The 15,381-nt window shown below is 34.9% G+C and overlaps 1 protein-coding gene across 1 annotated transcript; it reads right to left on the bottom strand.

The window, feature by feature from the left end:
- Positions 1–2,444: 2,444 nt before the first annotated feature.
- Positions 2,445–14,337, bottom strand: LOC137389735 (inositol monophosphatase 1-like). The gene is made up of 8 exons (XM_068075818.1): positions 14,127–14,337; positions 10,034–10,105; positions 9,668–9,801; positions 8,377–8,481; positions 7,579–7,733; positions 5,439–5,544; positions 3,855–4,006; positions 2,445–2,879 (listed from the first exon to the last, which is right to left on the bottom strand). The coding sequence occupies exons 1-8, from the start codon at positions 14,133–14,135 to the stop codon at positions 2,773–2,775; spliced, it is 840 nt and encodes a 279-aa protein (XP_067931919.1). The 5' UTR covers positions 14,136–14,337; the 3' UTR covers positions 2,445–2,772.
- Between the last annotated feature and the right edge of the window lie 1,044 nt (positions 14,338–15,381).

The raw sequence follows: 15,381 nt of genomic DNA, 5'->3' as shown, positions 1-15,381 counted from the left end.
AGCCATTGGTTAGAGACTGGGAACAGAAAATACTGCTTCATACCTGAATCAAACTTACGACACTTACTTTAGCAGACGGACACACTAACATGCTCTCCATTCAACCGTCCTCAACAAAATTGTTGAATAATCGTACAAATAGTTACTCTCTGTGTTTCAACACACCTGACAACTTTTTACGGCACACTGGACTGCCAAGGTAATCATTACCATTAAAGCAAAGCATGAGCGGTTGTGTCATAACACACACCGATTTTGGTATCTTAGAATATTCATATGGGAGTTGAAACCGCCTGCAATTTATGCAAGTCACATCTCCATATTAGCCAACCTGAATCCTTCTGTAGCAGATCTTTGCTTTTAATTATATTATCATTATATGAACTTTTGAAAAACTAGCAGTTCCTACACGGTTGGGTTTGCATAGTTCAGAATTGTCTTATCTCATTTTAAGTCAAGGAAATGAATGGGTTCAATCTGATAAATTAAAAAAAGTTGTTATAAAACAAGGTTACCTTGCTTAAAAGAAGTTTTGATCAATACACCATTTAGTGACTTGTCATATAAACAAGATAATTACACAAAGACTGAATGATCTGTTAATATTGCTTATTCATTGATTTGATAATTGGTTGTGTCTTGTCTAATCTTTACTATAGTAGGAGCCATGCATGTTATCCATTTGAAACCATGGTTTAAGGTTGGATAAAGCTTACACAGTTCAGAGTTCAAACACATGACAGTCGGGTTGGCCTCAGTGCAGTATCACCTGTGCTGATCATTCATCTTCCAGATTCTTGTAATATTGTGCAGATAGCACAATACAATAGTTCATTAATACATATGTAGGCACAATTCTCTTTATTGGCACACCCGATGATCTCTCGCAGCGCATCAGACTGCCAAAGTATTAGTTCCTAATAAATATTAGCTGTCCTGCCATTCAGGTCAAGGTTAAAATTCAATTCTGACTCCTACTAGTATGACACTAACAATTAAGATAACATAAAATAGGGTCAACCTAGCCTGGGTATGGCTCTCTTGTGGGGTGGGGAGAAAGAAAGCTCTCATGGCTTTCTTTCTCCCCCACCCCTTGAGAGCCATGCCCAGGCTAGGGTCAACCTAATCCACAGTTCACTTTCTAATCTTTCCATGTTAGCAGATGAGCTCTTCATTGGTTTGCAGATGACAGTGAACTGCCGGCATCATCCGCAGTGTCGTGATTGGATCAACTGTGCTGTCTCTCTATCCTACTACGTCATTTTTATCCTTGTAGGGGAAATTAGCAGGAATAGAAAGGAGCGGCGTAATATGACAGCGAAGGCTCCCTGAGCTGGAGAGGCAGTGCGAGTGATCAAGTCACGACGATGCAGATGATGACGACAGCTCGCTGCCAGTTGTAAGCAAATGAAAAGCTCACCTGCTCACATAGAGAAATTTGAAAAATACAAAAAAAAACCTGTTACCTTATTGCTTAGCATGTCTTATTGCTGACATGATTGAAACTTGTGTTCCTGTTGCCCTTTAATATGCCATTACGATGTAAAACCGTTATTACTACCTTTAGTACTTGCTCATGAGATTGGCTAAATATTTTGATATAAATTTATTATGGTCCTTTTTACAACATTCTGTAAATTATAGCAGACTTGGAAATTTGACAGCCATGCTGTAACTGGAAGCATTTTAAATTCAACAGTACTTTATAATTGCTGCTGTCTTGCTAAAATTCTTAGTACTAATAAGTATCAACACATAATTTGAACATTCTATACATCCTATATCTCATTAAGTATCAAGAGATATATATATATATATATATATATATATAGAATTGTTTCTAGAAAACTCTCTTTGCGACTTTTGGTGGTTACTTTTACCATGCCTTTTAAACAAATTAATTCTTCCAGAACATTCTCTAGTACGAAAGACTAATTTAAAATTTTATCTGAACGCAAATGCAGCAGTCTACGACGCTTGTTAATAAATTAATCATTGATAAAGATGGATCTCTACATACATGTAGTCATGAGAATGTCTGGTGTGAACAGAACAGGTAAGCTATGAGATGGCTCATTTGAGTTGGCAATGTCGAGTGCTAAAACAGGCTCTTCACTACGTTATGCTGTAGCATGAATATACATACAGTTGAACTATTTTTATACACAAATTATTACAACTTAAGACAACTATCCATAGGTGTATCCTACTGTTGTTATCCAAAGATGTATCCTACTGTTGTTATCCATAGATGTATTATACTGTTGTTACCCATAGATGTATCATATGGTTGTTATCAATAGATGTATCCTACTGTTGTTATCCAAAGATATATCCTACTGTTGTTATCCATAAATGTATCTTACTGTTGTTATCCATAGATGTATCCTACTGTTACTATGTAACTAACAAATATCTTTTCACGATACAATAAAAGATAAAAATTTTCTATAATAGTGACAAGTATATTTTCCTGAATTTTAAAATTCAACAAAACTAATAAAATAGAAAATATTGTAGTCATACTTATAGAAATACTAGACAAATCAACGATTCCAAAAGGGCATAAGCATTGAAAGACTACATAAGTCAAAAAGCCAATAGGGTTGTTGGAGCAGAAAGCCTAGGCCTAGTAATACTTTTACCAAAGTACAGTACGGACTCGGTCACCAAGGTCAGTATAAGCAATAAAAATGAAATGAACTAATGAATAAATAAAGAAGAATTAAATCTTGTTGTTGTTGGAGCCATAGAGTTATGGCAGACAGGAAATTAATCATAAGTCAGTTCAAAGTCACCGATTAAAGGAGAGAGCTGACCAGCAATGGTTGAGTTGCAGGCTACTAAAATCTTTCTGCTTCTTATATCAAAAGGTCCGCCTGTAAATAAATTAGCGTGTGAAAACTATTGGAGCAACACAGTCATCAGGAAAGACAACACAGAGGTGTTCAGGTGAAATAGGAGCTCATGATTTTAATACTAAAACCCTTTGATGAAAATAACATCATCTAAACACATACCTTATACAGTAGACACTCTTACAACGTAATAATCCGTTCCAGGAACGTTTATGTTATAAGGATTTTACTTTATACGAAGCGTAGACTTCATGCAAACAATTTAATCCATTTCATCATCCTTCCAAACTCACCACTTTGGCACTTCAAAATGAAAAAAAAACTAAACTTAACTTTTCAATTTATTGGCTGCACAGTAACTGTAGTATTAAACGCTTTTAGCAACTTCTCTCCTTTTTGTTATCACTTTCACTGGTTTCGTTTCCTTGATTACAGTAATTTTACGTTAAGTTGAGGAGAGTGCACACTTTCAATTTAAATTTATTTTTACACTTCTTTCTCCAGCTGCAAAGGAAGAAATATTGTATGTCAAAAATGAATTGACAAAAAAAATATACACGGTTTCTCTCCGAAATGCGTCAAGTGAGAAAACGAAACTTTTACTCTCGATATTCAAATTGAATTTGAGAACTTGCACCCACTGGGCGCTTTATGTTATATGGAATTTCTTACGTAATACAAAGCAAACATTTTACATAAATTCTTTACGTTCAGTGATATTTACGTAAAATGAGATGTACATAAAAGTAGCGTCTGCTATATATACATATGTTTAAGCTCTCTTTTAATGATACCATACAAGCAATTTATGCATTGATATACTAGTCACAGCGCAGCATATAAGCAAAGGCAAATATTCTCTGGACTACAAAGCTGCAAACATAATTTCAGGTACTTACTGTACAACTATGGAAGTGCTTCTTAAACAGGAAACCAAAATACACAACAGAAAAAGAAGCCAATAAATTCCTGAAGCACACATTTCCATAAAGTTACCATTTAATGAAGACACGACAGCACCAGCTTCGAGAGCTATTAGCTGAGCAGCAGCAAAGTCCCAGATGTGTGGTCCAGCCTCGTAGTATGCATCAAGGTAGCCGGCAGCAACGCCACAAATTTGCAGAGCTGCTGATCCAGTGCTTCTTATGCTAAACAAGGCAAACATAGTTGCTATAACTAACGACAGCGCAGTCGCGATTAAATATATCAGCATATTTCCAGAAAGCCTGCTAAAACTCAGGTCAGCTTCAAGGATTTGAGCGGCAAGAAACTCCAGCCTACCAGGTAACGATTCCATAGACAGATTATAAATAGAGTCATACCTTGACATACAAGCTTAATGTGTTTTGTGACTAAGCTAGTATGTAAATGTTCTTGTATCTCAAAACACGATTTCCTATATAAGATAACTAAATATAAATTGATCCGTTCCCACACTATGAACAAATCACCTAAACAGGATATTGCGAAAAAAAAGTGTTTTAATTGTTGTAATTCACCACCTACGCTCACCAAGTAACAGATACCTATTTAGTGGTTATTATCTGCAATAAAATGTAATATCAATATGTACAGTACTGTATGGAGTTCTTACTTTCGAGACAGACAAAGTGGCTAATGACGGTGTAAAAGAGACCTCACAGTCGTACATCAGGAACACTAAACTTTTGTGACGCTATGTAACACAAACTATGAATTTAACTAACATAAAGTTAACTTACTAAACACACACATAAAGCTAAGTTTTAATTTTTTACTAAACTTAATAATAATTTTGTCTTCGTTTTAATTTTTATATTACCTTTTCTAGCTTGACAATTTTTGTCTCGCTTTAACTATAAATTTTTGTCAACCTTTTAAAAATATTTTTTAAACTGCTTTAACAGGAAAAATCGGGCAACGGTGTTATCAAAAATGACCTATCATATACTTGGCCATTTAGCATCCACTAAAAATCGGCTCGTGTACTCGTATCTCAAGGGGGAAACTTCCATAAAATGTTGGGGCACTCGTATGCCGAGGTATGACTGTAGTAATAATATGATTGTGGAGGAAAGCTTGGGAAAAACAGAACCAACACTTTGTACAGATGAGTGAAGTCTTATATATCTAGTAAAGGTTACATCTGCAATACCCATGGTACAATATCTATACGCACAACCATTGTACAAATTCTATATACACTCATAGTACAAGTTCTATATATGCTCATTGTACAAGTTCTATATACACACCCATAGTACAAGTTCTATATACACCCATTGTTCAAGCTCTATATATACACCCATAGTACAAGTTCGATAAATACCCATTGTACAAGTTCTATACACACACCCATAGTACAAGTTATATATATACACACCTATTGTACAAGTTCTATATACACCCATAGTACAAGTTCTATATACACCCATAGTACAAGTTCTATATACACCCATAGTACAAGTTCTACATACACCCATAGTACAAGTTCTATATACACCCAGAGTACAAGTTCTATATACACCCATAGTAAAAGTTCTATATACACCCATAGTACAAGTTCTATATACACCCAGAGTACAAGTTCTATATACACACCCATGGCATTTTCTAACCACTCGTGACATGGAGTCAATTTTAAACTGAAGGAAGACCTCATCTCTCTGTGATCCAAATTCAGAGCCTATCAAGGCGTTTTTTAGATCTGTAACAAGCGCATGATAACATTTAATGATTGACAGGCACGAAGTTGCAGAGCCCTCTACAGCAGCCTATGCTATGTCACCGTACTGTACGACCTATGATACGACTTTGTGACAAAGATAGATGCTAGCGATGGATGACAGCGAGCAATCATTGAAAGGTACCCACAAAATTGTACTAAATCAATACATCAAAACCAATTAAGTCTTTTGTTTTTTTCTGTTCGTATCGCAGTCCGTTTTCCAACTTCAAAGCTTTTCAGCTTTTTCATTAAAACTTTAAAAGCAACCCCATAGAAATAATGAATGACTGTATCAGGTTAGTAGTTAGCAGTAGTTCCTTATTCAGTGCAGTCTTAATACTTCCATGTATGTGAAAAAAACGGTTTAAATTTACGATGGTATATGAAAAACTAGTTTTAGGCTAACAGCTGTGTTTAGCACCCATCCAGCTAAAAGTTTATCACTATTTGTGTGAAACGCAACACGTAAAAGTTTTCTTCTGCGAAACAATTGTTTGGACACTAATATCAACTGGTTCAGCTGTGCATAAGACGAGTAGAAGTCAGAAGACATCGTGGAAGGTGTTGATCAGCCAGAAGACTATGAAATGGTTCCAAACACAAGCAACATTCAGAAAGCAACTGTCTGAGCAATCGATGCTAATATTTTTGTTTTAAAATGTTAAGATTTGTTGCAGCATGTATTATAATTGATGAAAATGTGCTATGTATTTTGAGGCTAAAATTTTGAGGCTATTTTGATTACACAAAGTTACTCTTTATTCGTGTAAGAAGTTTTATTCAAAATGATTTCGTGTAAAAAGTTTTGCTGCGCTAAAAATTATATCAACTAGCTCAGCCGTGCAGAAGAAGAGTTGAGGGCAGAAGACACTGCGGAAGATGTTGAACAGCCAGAAAATGTTCGTTCCATCGAATGCAACAATCAAAACGCAACTGGCTGACCGAATGATAGTACAATATAATGAAAGTACAATATAATATAATGAGAAAGGAAATAATACAGAAAATGAAAATGCGAACAAAATTAGAATTAAGTTGAATGTACAATTAAAAACTTACTTTTAAACGTTTGCAGAGTAAGTTCATGTAAGTTAAGCTAAATTCATGTAAGTTAAACACATGTTATGTTACTTAGTGTAAACAAAAGTGTATCGTACTGAATGTGTTACCGTGAAGTCTCTTGCACACCACTGTAAGCAACTACCTTCTGTCTCGAAGAACTCCATAAAGTACTGTACATAATAGTGTTGCATTTTATTGCAGATCATAACCACTAAACAGGTCTTCGTTACTTTATGAGGATAGCTGGTGAATTAAGACAATTAAAAACGTGTCTTTCCATTGTAATATCCTGTTTTTAGGTGTTTTTCTAGAATGAGAGCAAATTGATTTGTATTTAGTTATTTGATATAAAAACAATTGATTTGAAATTTGAGTCAATTGACATACGAGCTCGGTCCCAGAACACCTTAAGCTTGTATCTCAAGGTTATCCTGTAATGTTATATGACACTATATGATATATGTTATATGACACTATGTGATATAATGTTATATGATACTATGTGATATAATGTTATATGATACTATGTGATATAATGTTATATGACACTATATGATATATGTTATATGACACTATGTGATATAATGTTATATGATACTATGTGATATAATGTTATATGATACTATGTGATATAATGTTATATGATACTATGTGATATAATGTTATATGATACTATGTGATATGTTATATAATGCGATGTGATATAATGTTACATGACATTATGTGATATAGTGTTATATGACACTATGTGATATAATGTTATATGACACTATGTGATATAATGTTATATGACACTATGTGATATAATGTTATATGACACTGTGATATAATGTTATATGACACTATATGATATAATGTAATACGACACTATATGATGTAAAATCATGACACTATATGATATACAGCAAGGCTATATGAAACTATATAATATTATATGATGCTGAAACCTACCGGCTGTTGTTGAGCACTTTATAACTCTTCCATTACAGAAAGCACCTTCCCCTTTTATGGCTGAGTACATCTTGTCATTATCAATATCATAGACTATACCAAATACTGGCTCTTTCTTTACATAGAAACCAACAGATATCGAGTAGCTTGGAAACCTGTAGCACATGAACAACTGTAAACAGCCATATCATACTCCGAACTTGAAATTATCCCCACCACTATTGAAGTGCAGAAGAGTAAATAAACCTGCAGAAGTAGAGCCCAATTACCATGAGGACTACCATAAGGACTAGAATAAGAAGATAGTTCAAGATACTGCTAATAATTGCATCAGAAAATATTGAAACCTTATAAATCTTATTGCTGTACGAAAGACCTTCCGGTGAGTCAGAACCAGATATCCAATTAATAATATATAAGAAAACGGTAGGAGTTCCACCAAGTACTTTTGACAATATTGAATGATATATGTGAGAAGTATCTGTTTATGAACATCTGTTTATGAACATCTGTTTATGAACATGAGTAGAATGAAGGGGTAATATTCCGAAACTCCGAGGTGTACACAATAACACCAACAATGTTAGAGGCAGCATTTAATTCATCTAAGGCCAGGTTAGAATAAGTAAAGAAAAAATTCTCAAAAATACATATATTACAAAATGAGGTTATTAATGTATTATTGCCGTTTGACACAATTATTTTGTAGATAAAAGTTTTTCAAATTCACAAATACGTGCTCAATGTCCACCACTACAAGAAGCAGGCCATGCCCGTCAGAGAGTTTCAATCGCTCACCCATGTACAAAGTTGGTTGTACCATCTATAGGGTCTATAATCCAAGTTGGATCATCAAGGAATTGACAAGACACCCCATCACTGTTCATCTCCTCAGCTATAAACCTGCGATGTAGTATCATGAAAATTTTGTACACCAACAGGATATGCAAAGTGAGAAAGACAATACATTTGCTCAGGCGCCAGAGTAAGATGAAGACATAGGAGTTCTGGTCTAGCCAGGCTGGTAGCCAGTCCAGCACGCGGTTCAAGCAAACAGCCTGTAGAAAAAATGAGTGTAAAATTATCGTACTATAAATATAAGGCAGTCAACCCAGAAGTTGGCTATAAATTCTTGTTGGTGAAGTAAATACAATGCTGGGAAGGCACTGCACCGATTTTATGACAGCTTCAATTATAAAGGCTGGTTCACCCTATATCACTGCATGTCAGCGTTTCCTTTCGTCGGTCATCGTCAATTAGGTGAACTGCAAATCGATGGCATCGACCAAGCAACGCATACGCATTGAAAAAGTTCGCAGCTGTCAAACTTTTCCAATCTTTCGCCGAGCATCGCCGACCGCCTTTCAGAAGTGAACCATTTTGGCGATGGTAATTCGCGGTCAACGATAGCGTGATTTATTTATTTCCATTTATGACCGTCGCCACGGGACTAGTATTTGATTTATATACATGTAAATCCAATATTCTGTTATATACAGAATATAAAAGTAAGACTGTTATATTCTGACGGTTCACACCAACTGATGTCGACTAGTGCATTGGAAAGAACACTGAAAGCAACTTAGTTCACCGATTAAAAAGAACATGTGAATTGGCTTTATTTAGAATGAATCTCTTCAGGAACTTATATTTTAATGTAATTTGATCAAATTTTGCCAGCTGGTGTTTTCTAACCCATAAACCATATGGAGGCAATTATAACACTCCATTACACAATTTCACCGACATATTGAATTTATTCTTTTTTTACCAGACATAACAATTTTTTGTTAGACTTTTAAATTTAAAGCTTACCACAGCAATGTCTGATTTTTGTGTCTGTTACACTACTTCCTGTTCACTACTTTTCTTATGTTTCATTTTTATGTCCAGACTTCAAATGCAAGATTCTCACTAAACCAGCAAGTCTGTTTTTCTTGAGGCAGCTACAGATAGTGAGAAATACAGCTACAGATAGTGAGAGATACAGCTACAGATAGTGAGAAATACAGCTACAGATAGTGAGAAATGCAGCTACAGATGCTGTCAGATAGTGAGAAATGCAGCCACAGATAGCGAGGTTACTTACCGATGATCAGGGTATTTGCTAGTGAGATTAGTTACAAGCATCTTCTCAGCATTCTGGTCATGTTCTGTAACAAGGTCAGCAAAGCACTCCTTACTCTCAGTGCAGATCTTGCTCTTGGCAGCACCTCGTACATACTAACAAACAGATGACTGCAAGATGACGTAGTGAATACTCCAACCAGAGCCAAAAAGCACCAAATCCCCCTATGGTATTATAACAGACCGCTTCAAGTCACAGGAGACCCTGCAAACTTGAGTTGGTCATCTGACCAACTGAACCAACCATACAATTAATTAAAGCCATGTAATCAATCAAGCTCCCTAAACAAAAGGGATCAGAATAAAGCTTTAATGAAGTTTAACTCACATCACCAACAGAGATGATGAGTTCACAAGCATGAGAGAATATCTCATGCGCGATGGATGACTCCATTATTACCTACAAACACAAACCAAATCATAACATGATTCGTGCATCGCTTATGCTTTTCTACACCTGATTTATAAAATGTTATTGAATTGGGTCAAGGAGACCTGTCTGTCTTGGGAAATATAAAGATGTATATGAGAAGTAACTAGATTACCATATTATTCACTGTTAGAAACAAACAGCGACTTCTACTATGGTTCTAGAACAGTGAAGTATGAAGTTACGTAGAATAATTTTACCTTATCCTATTGCACAGTGATATAAATGTACAAGGATGGAGCGCATGCGTGCCGGCATTCAGCCAATATGTATATAAGCATTCAGTGATGAGAGGCCAAAAGACAAAATGCATTTCAGTAGTCAGACCTTTTTAGTATTGCAGATGTGTTTGCCGTCAGTATTCTGGTTACAGCTCTGATTTGGTATAAAATGTAATGACTAACATCATTTGTTTATTCATTTAGTTAAATTCTTGAAAGCTAAATTTTTAAAACTGTCCATCACTATATTCTTACAAGCTGTACCGATGACTATTAGAAACTTTTAAGCCACAGTTAATGTTTAGTGAAAAAAAAAGTTAAATGTATTGGTAGTTTATATTTACCACCAAACTGCAAAAAAACTTTTATTCCTAAACTTAGTAGCAACAAATTATCAGCAAATGATGCTCGTCTTTTATACATAAAACCCTGTTAGCGAGATACGCACTTACTTACATGCTTATCTATAATACACCACGTGATCGATTGAATGCTCTTTAAACTTACTATTCGAGCCAGTTAATGTTTCAGAATATCAACTGCTGAGAAGCTGACCAAGAAGTGAGCGTAGATTTTAAAGTAACAGGGAGTAGCTTTTCATTTATACTTGAATACAATAAGTGGCCTATCATAAACCTTACTTGTCATGGGTCAAGCAGTCATTAAAGGTGTAGTCACACAAGGCGATATTTAATCTTGGTGCTAATTTGCGCTAGAACTAGCTCAGCGAGCTCATGCAGAGCGACAATGCTAGACATTCTCTATCACAACTTTATCGCGCGTGAGATGCATTTTGATTGGTTGGTTTTTCCAAGAATGTTATTCTATGGCCGGTAATTTTTCCGTATCGATGTTCACCAAAGTACAGCAACACCATTTTGCTCTTTTGTTATGACTGAAACATCATCAAAATGAACACTGAATTGTTCATAGATTTAATAAGAGCACACCCAGTCTTGTATGACACAACACATAAAAATTACAAAGAAACCCAATTGAAAACCAATATTTGGGAGTCAATTGTTGCACAGGTTGACTATTTGAGAATAGTAAATATTTCTTATACTAAATATAAAAAATACTATAAAGTAAACTACATATAAAAATATTACTGTAAAAATACAAGAATCGTTTTTTACTTACGCCTTCTTGTAAAGAACAATCCGTGAAAATGAGATAGGCCTAATAACAAAAGGGAAATTGTTTACGCCATTGCCCAGAAGGCTCTATACTGACTTAAATTTATTTAATTTAAAAACTTAATAATTTAAACTCCGAAGAAACTAATGATACGGAAATATATTGGCAGTTTGTGAGCGTGCCCATGTCATCATTTGCTGATGAATCGCTCAAGTGTGTTTAGGCACACGCCAGCAATATCTCTAAGCTCCTAAAGACGCAAGCGATAAAACTGCCTAGTGTGTTTGCACCTTAAAGGTTGACTTGCAACAAAATTCACATTACAGTTATTTGATATGAAAAGATTCACCATGTCTTACTCTGTTGTGTTGTAGGTGCAAAATATGTAAAAATGTGATTACAAGCTCCACAAATAAGAACGATTATGTAACAACTCTGAACAAATAAGAACGATTTGTAAAAATATGGAGAGGAAAATGTTGACTTCTTCTGATGGTTCTATAAACATTGTGCCACATTTTGATTATTATTCCACAGACAAAAGTATCTTAATTGTATTAATTAGGAGGTGACAGGCTAATAAAATTACGCAACCTCAATCAGTCAACTAACAGTAATTTCACATCCTGTAGTGATCCATCATGACTCATGGAATTAACCAAATCTAGCTCAATATTTAGTCGCAATTCCTAGTTTTTTTGAGAGTAGTAGTTCAAGGATTCCTGCATACTGCAATAAAGCAAAACCTAATTTTCAAATGCCGAAATTCCCTTTATTGGACACTTTTAATAATTTTTCTTGTTACAATTTACTTGAAGACGTCATATCCAGTTTTCAATTCAGTTTTTAATCTACTCTAATAAATTGCAAATAATTCCAACAGAGCAGTTTTCTAGCAACTTTGTTAGTCGCAAATTAAAAAAAAATATTTTCAGCAGTTTTGGTTGTTGCAACCTAGTTAATAATCAATGATTAGTTATTGGAAATCTTAAACCAAAAGTGCTAGACACCAGAGAGATCTTCAGGTTTACTACCAAAACAGGTAAGTGGAGGGTGGTGATGCATTCGTACTTCACTGTGTCATTGCATTGCAGTACACGGCGATTTTGAAGGGCATTTGAACTTCTAATATGCAGTAGACATTCACTGCAACTGCCATTTTACTGCAAATTACCCAAAATTTGCAATCTACAGCGAATCTACTTCCATGATGCAAAACCCAGCAGTTTATACATACTACAAATGATCATTCTTCAAAACTTGAAACTGCCCTTGTACTGCCATTACGCATTAGTATAAAACTGATATTGTGGATCACATGGCACAGCTGGTTTTCCTTCCAAGCATGTGTACTGTATGTTCACTGTTACTGTACAATGTCCGAAGTTCTTACTACAACCAGTGGTGTTTAAAAGTTGAAAAATCCAACTGGATTAGGTAGCCAGTTTCAACTTTGATTGTCTCCAATAATTTCCATTGACTAATCTAATCTCTCATGTCTGGTCTAAAAAGTTTGAGTGTTCCTAATGTTTGGTATTGGAAAAACCCACTGCAACTCTGTTGGTCTGCCTTAGATACTCTGGCTACTGAGATAGGTTTAAGTATGCTGCACTTTTGTGAGAGCTAATTCTAAGCATACATGAAATCAAAGCCTCCAAATAAGTTCCGAATCATGAGCAAACCATAATAGATTCTCATTTCAACCAAATACAACATGCTGGTTATGATCAATTTGGTTTGCGACTTGTACTTGAGCTTGAACAACATTTACAACCTGCAATTGTGTTGAGGTTGCCTCAAAATCAACTTGCACAATATTTGATTCTGTGAGAAGCTTTCATAAAAATATACTGTGCATGTATGAACAGTGTAAGGCAAAAACAGCTAACATTGCAAAACCCGCATTAACAAAATTCCTACTGCATCCAGCACTGCACACTGTGCAGTAGGTAGGCTAATACCACCACTGCAACAATACTGCTTACAGCACATTGGAAAATAGTTGTACAACATGTATACTGTGCAGTAGTAAAAGTACGCAATACAATTATACTGCATGACTGTGCTGTGCTTACTACCGCACTGCTAATGCAACTACATATATATCTAGGCATAAACTTTCTATAATTGCCATGCATTTTAAATCTAGTCATCAGTGACTAGTTATCAATTTGCTTTTATGCGTTTTTTGTAATGGTTACGACCCTGGGCAATCGGCACAATCCATTCAATTTGGACTCTGGATTCATATATACTAATTCGCCCTCATGGTTGAACATTAATTGTTTACCTACGTTGCCTTTATATTTTTATGCGAAAATTGGTGATAAACGCTAAAAATATGTTCAGACTAGAAATTTTTCCACTGAAATCTTTAAAATGAGGCAACAGCGTGGGAAAATCTTTGCAAAAAACTTTGCACGGCTTTTTAATTTCGATTTTGTTAGTGGTTATATATATTTTTGTTGTTGTTGAAATATTATTTTAACACGTGCTGCATAATTATACATGTATATATTTTTGTCTATCATGGTAATTTAGCATTAATAAGTATTTGTATTAGTAATAATTTGCAGATTAGATTAAAAGTAAGACAGTGTAGAAAACAAATAAAATACACCTGCAAGTACCTCACACATCTAGAACTCAACTTGGTTTGTCGCGAATGTCTCTGGTTGTTCTTGGCAAGAAAGAGTTGAATAATGCAGTGGTTTTTATAGCTGGCACAAACAAGCCCTTTTTCGCCTTGTGTTGTGTAAGTGTTTAAAAAAAATTACATATGAGTCTTCTATGACATTGCTTGCGTTCACCTTTACAGGTAGATTCTGTAATAAAAAATGTTAATAAAAACAATTGTTACAGCACCAGAGATGACAATTACAAGGTAAACATATCTTAAGTAGTCAAGATATGATTGCTAAACAATCCTATCACAATGATAAACTGCAGAACAAAAGGTTAGTTAACTTTATGGTAGCCATTTATTGAGCTGACAAAAACACAATTTTGCACATATCATGCATTACTTTTACAGTAAATAGTCGCTCATAGAAGATGACTAGAACAAGCTTAGCTATGATAGATGTGAACGTCGGCAATTTTAGACTGCAGTTGTTCTAAAAACAATAAAAAATGTATGCTGATTAAATAAAGGACTCGCTAACAAAGCCACAAATCATGCCGTTTTGTAACTACAGAGATCCAGGTCCAAAATAATACAAACGTGTAATACTGTGAAGGAATGTCGGCAACGGAAGCTGTAAATTTCCGTTCAGCTCAACATTAGTTCATTCACAAAATTTACTACACGATTAGCGTAAACAAATTTTTGTTAATAGAAAAATAAATGAAGCGAGCAAAACTGGTAATACACCATGCCAGCGTTTCCGTTATCGATTATTCATAGCTTTGGTGCTTAGCTTGTTAGAATATCAGCAAAACAATAAAGATTACAACATCGTACGTATGAAGTACTTGTTCTTATATTATTAATTATCGATATGATAGTTACATTTGATTTATATATACGTTCACCGTAGTACCACCGTGTTAGAATATTTCATAGGTTTGCAATTAAATATTGACCATTTTACAATGTATTTGCCGTACACTGAATCGAAATATTTGTGAGCTTCTCCTTTATTTTATTTGAAGGGCTAGCTTACGTGATAGTGCCATGTGACTTTTCTAGAGTACTTTCAAGTCCAAATTGCTACTATTCTGTTTTGTATGTCGCAAAGTTAGTTATATACATAAATGCAAACGATTATCATTTAATAACTTGTTTTTAGTGCCGACAGAATGCCTGCAGTCTTTTATGTTTACTTTTTTAAACCAATCCAGTACAAAATATTTGTACTTGGATGGACCGTTCAAGGCTAGCAG

Source organism: Watersipora subatra, chromosome 3 (assembly GCF_963576615.1).
Source record: "Watersipora subatra chromosome 3, tzWatSuba1.1, whole genome shotgun sequence".
Classification (NCBI taxonomy): Eukaryota; Metazoa; Bryozoa; class Gymnolaemata; order Cheilostomatida; family Watersiporidae; genus Watersipora; species Watersipora subatra.
This window is presented reverse-complemented; position numbering and strand designations above follow the sequence as displayed.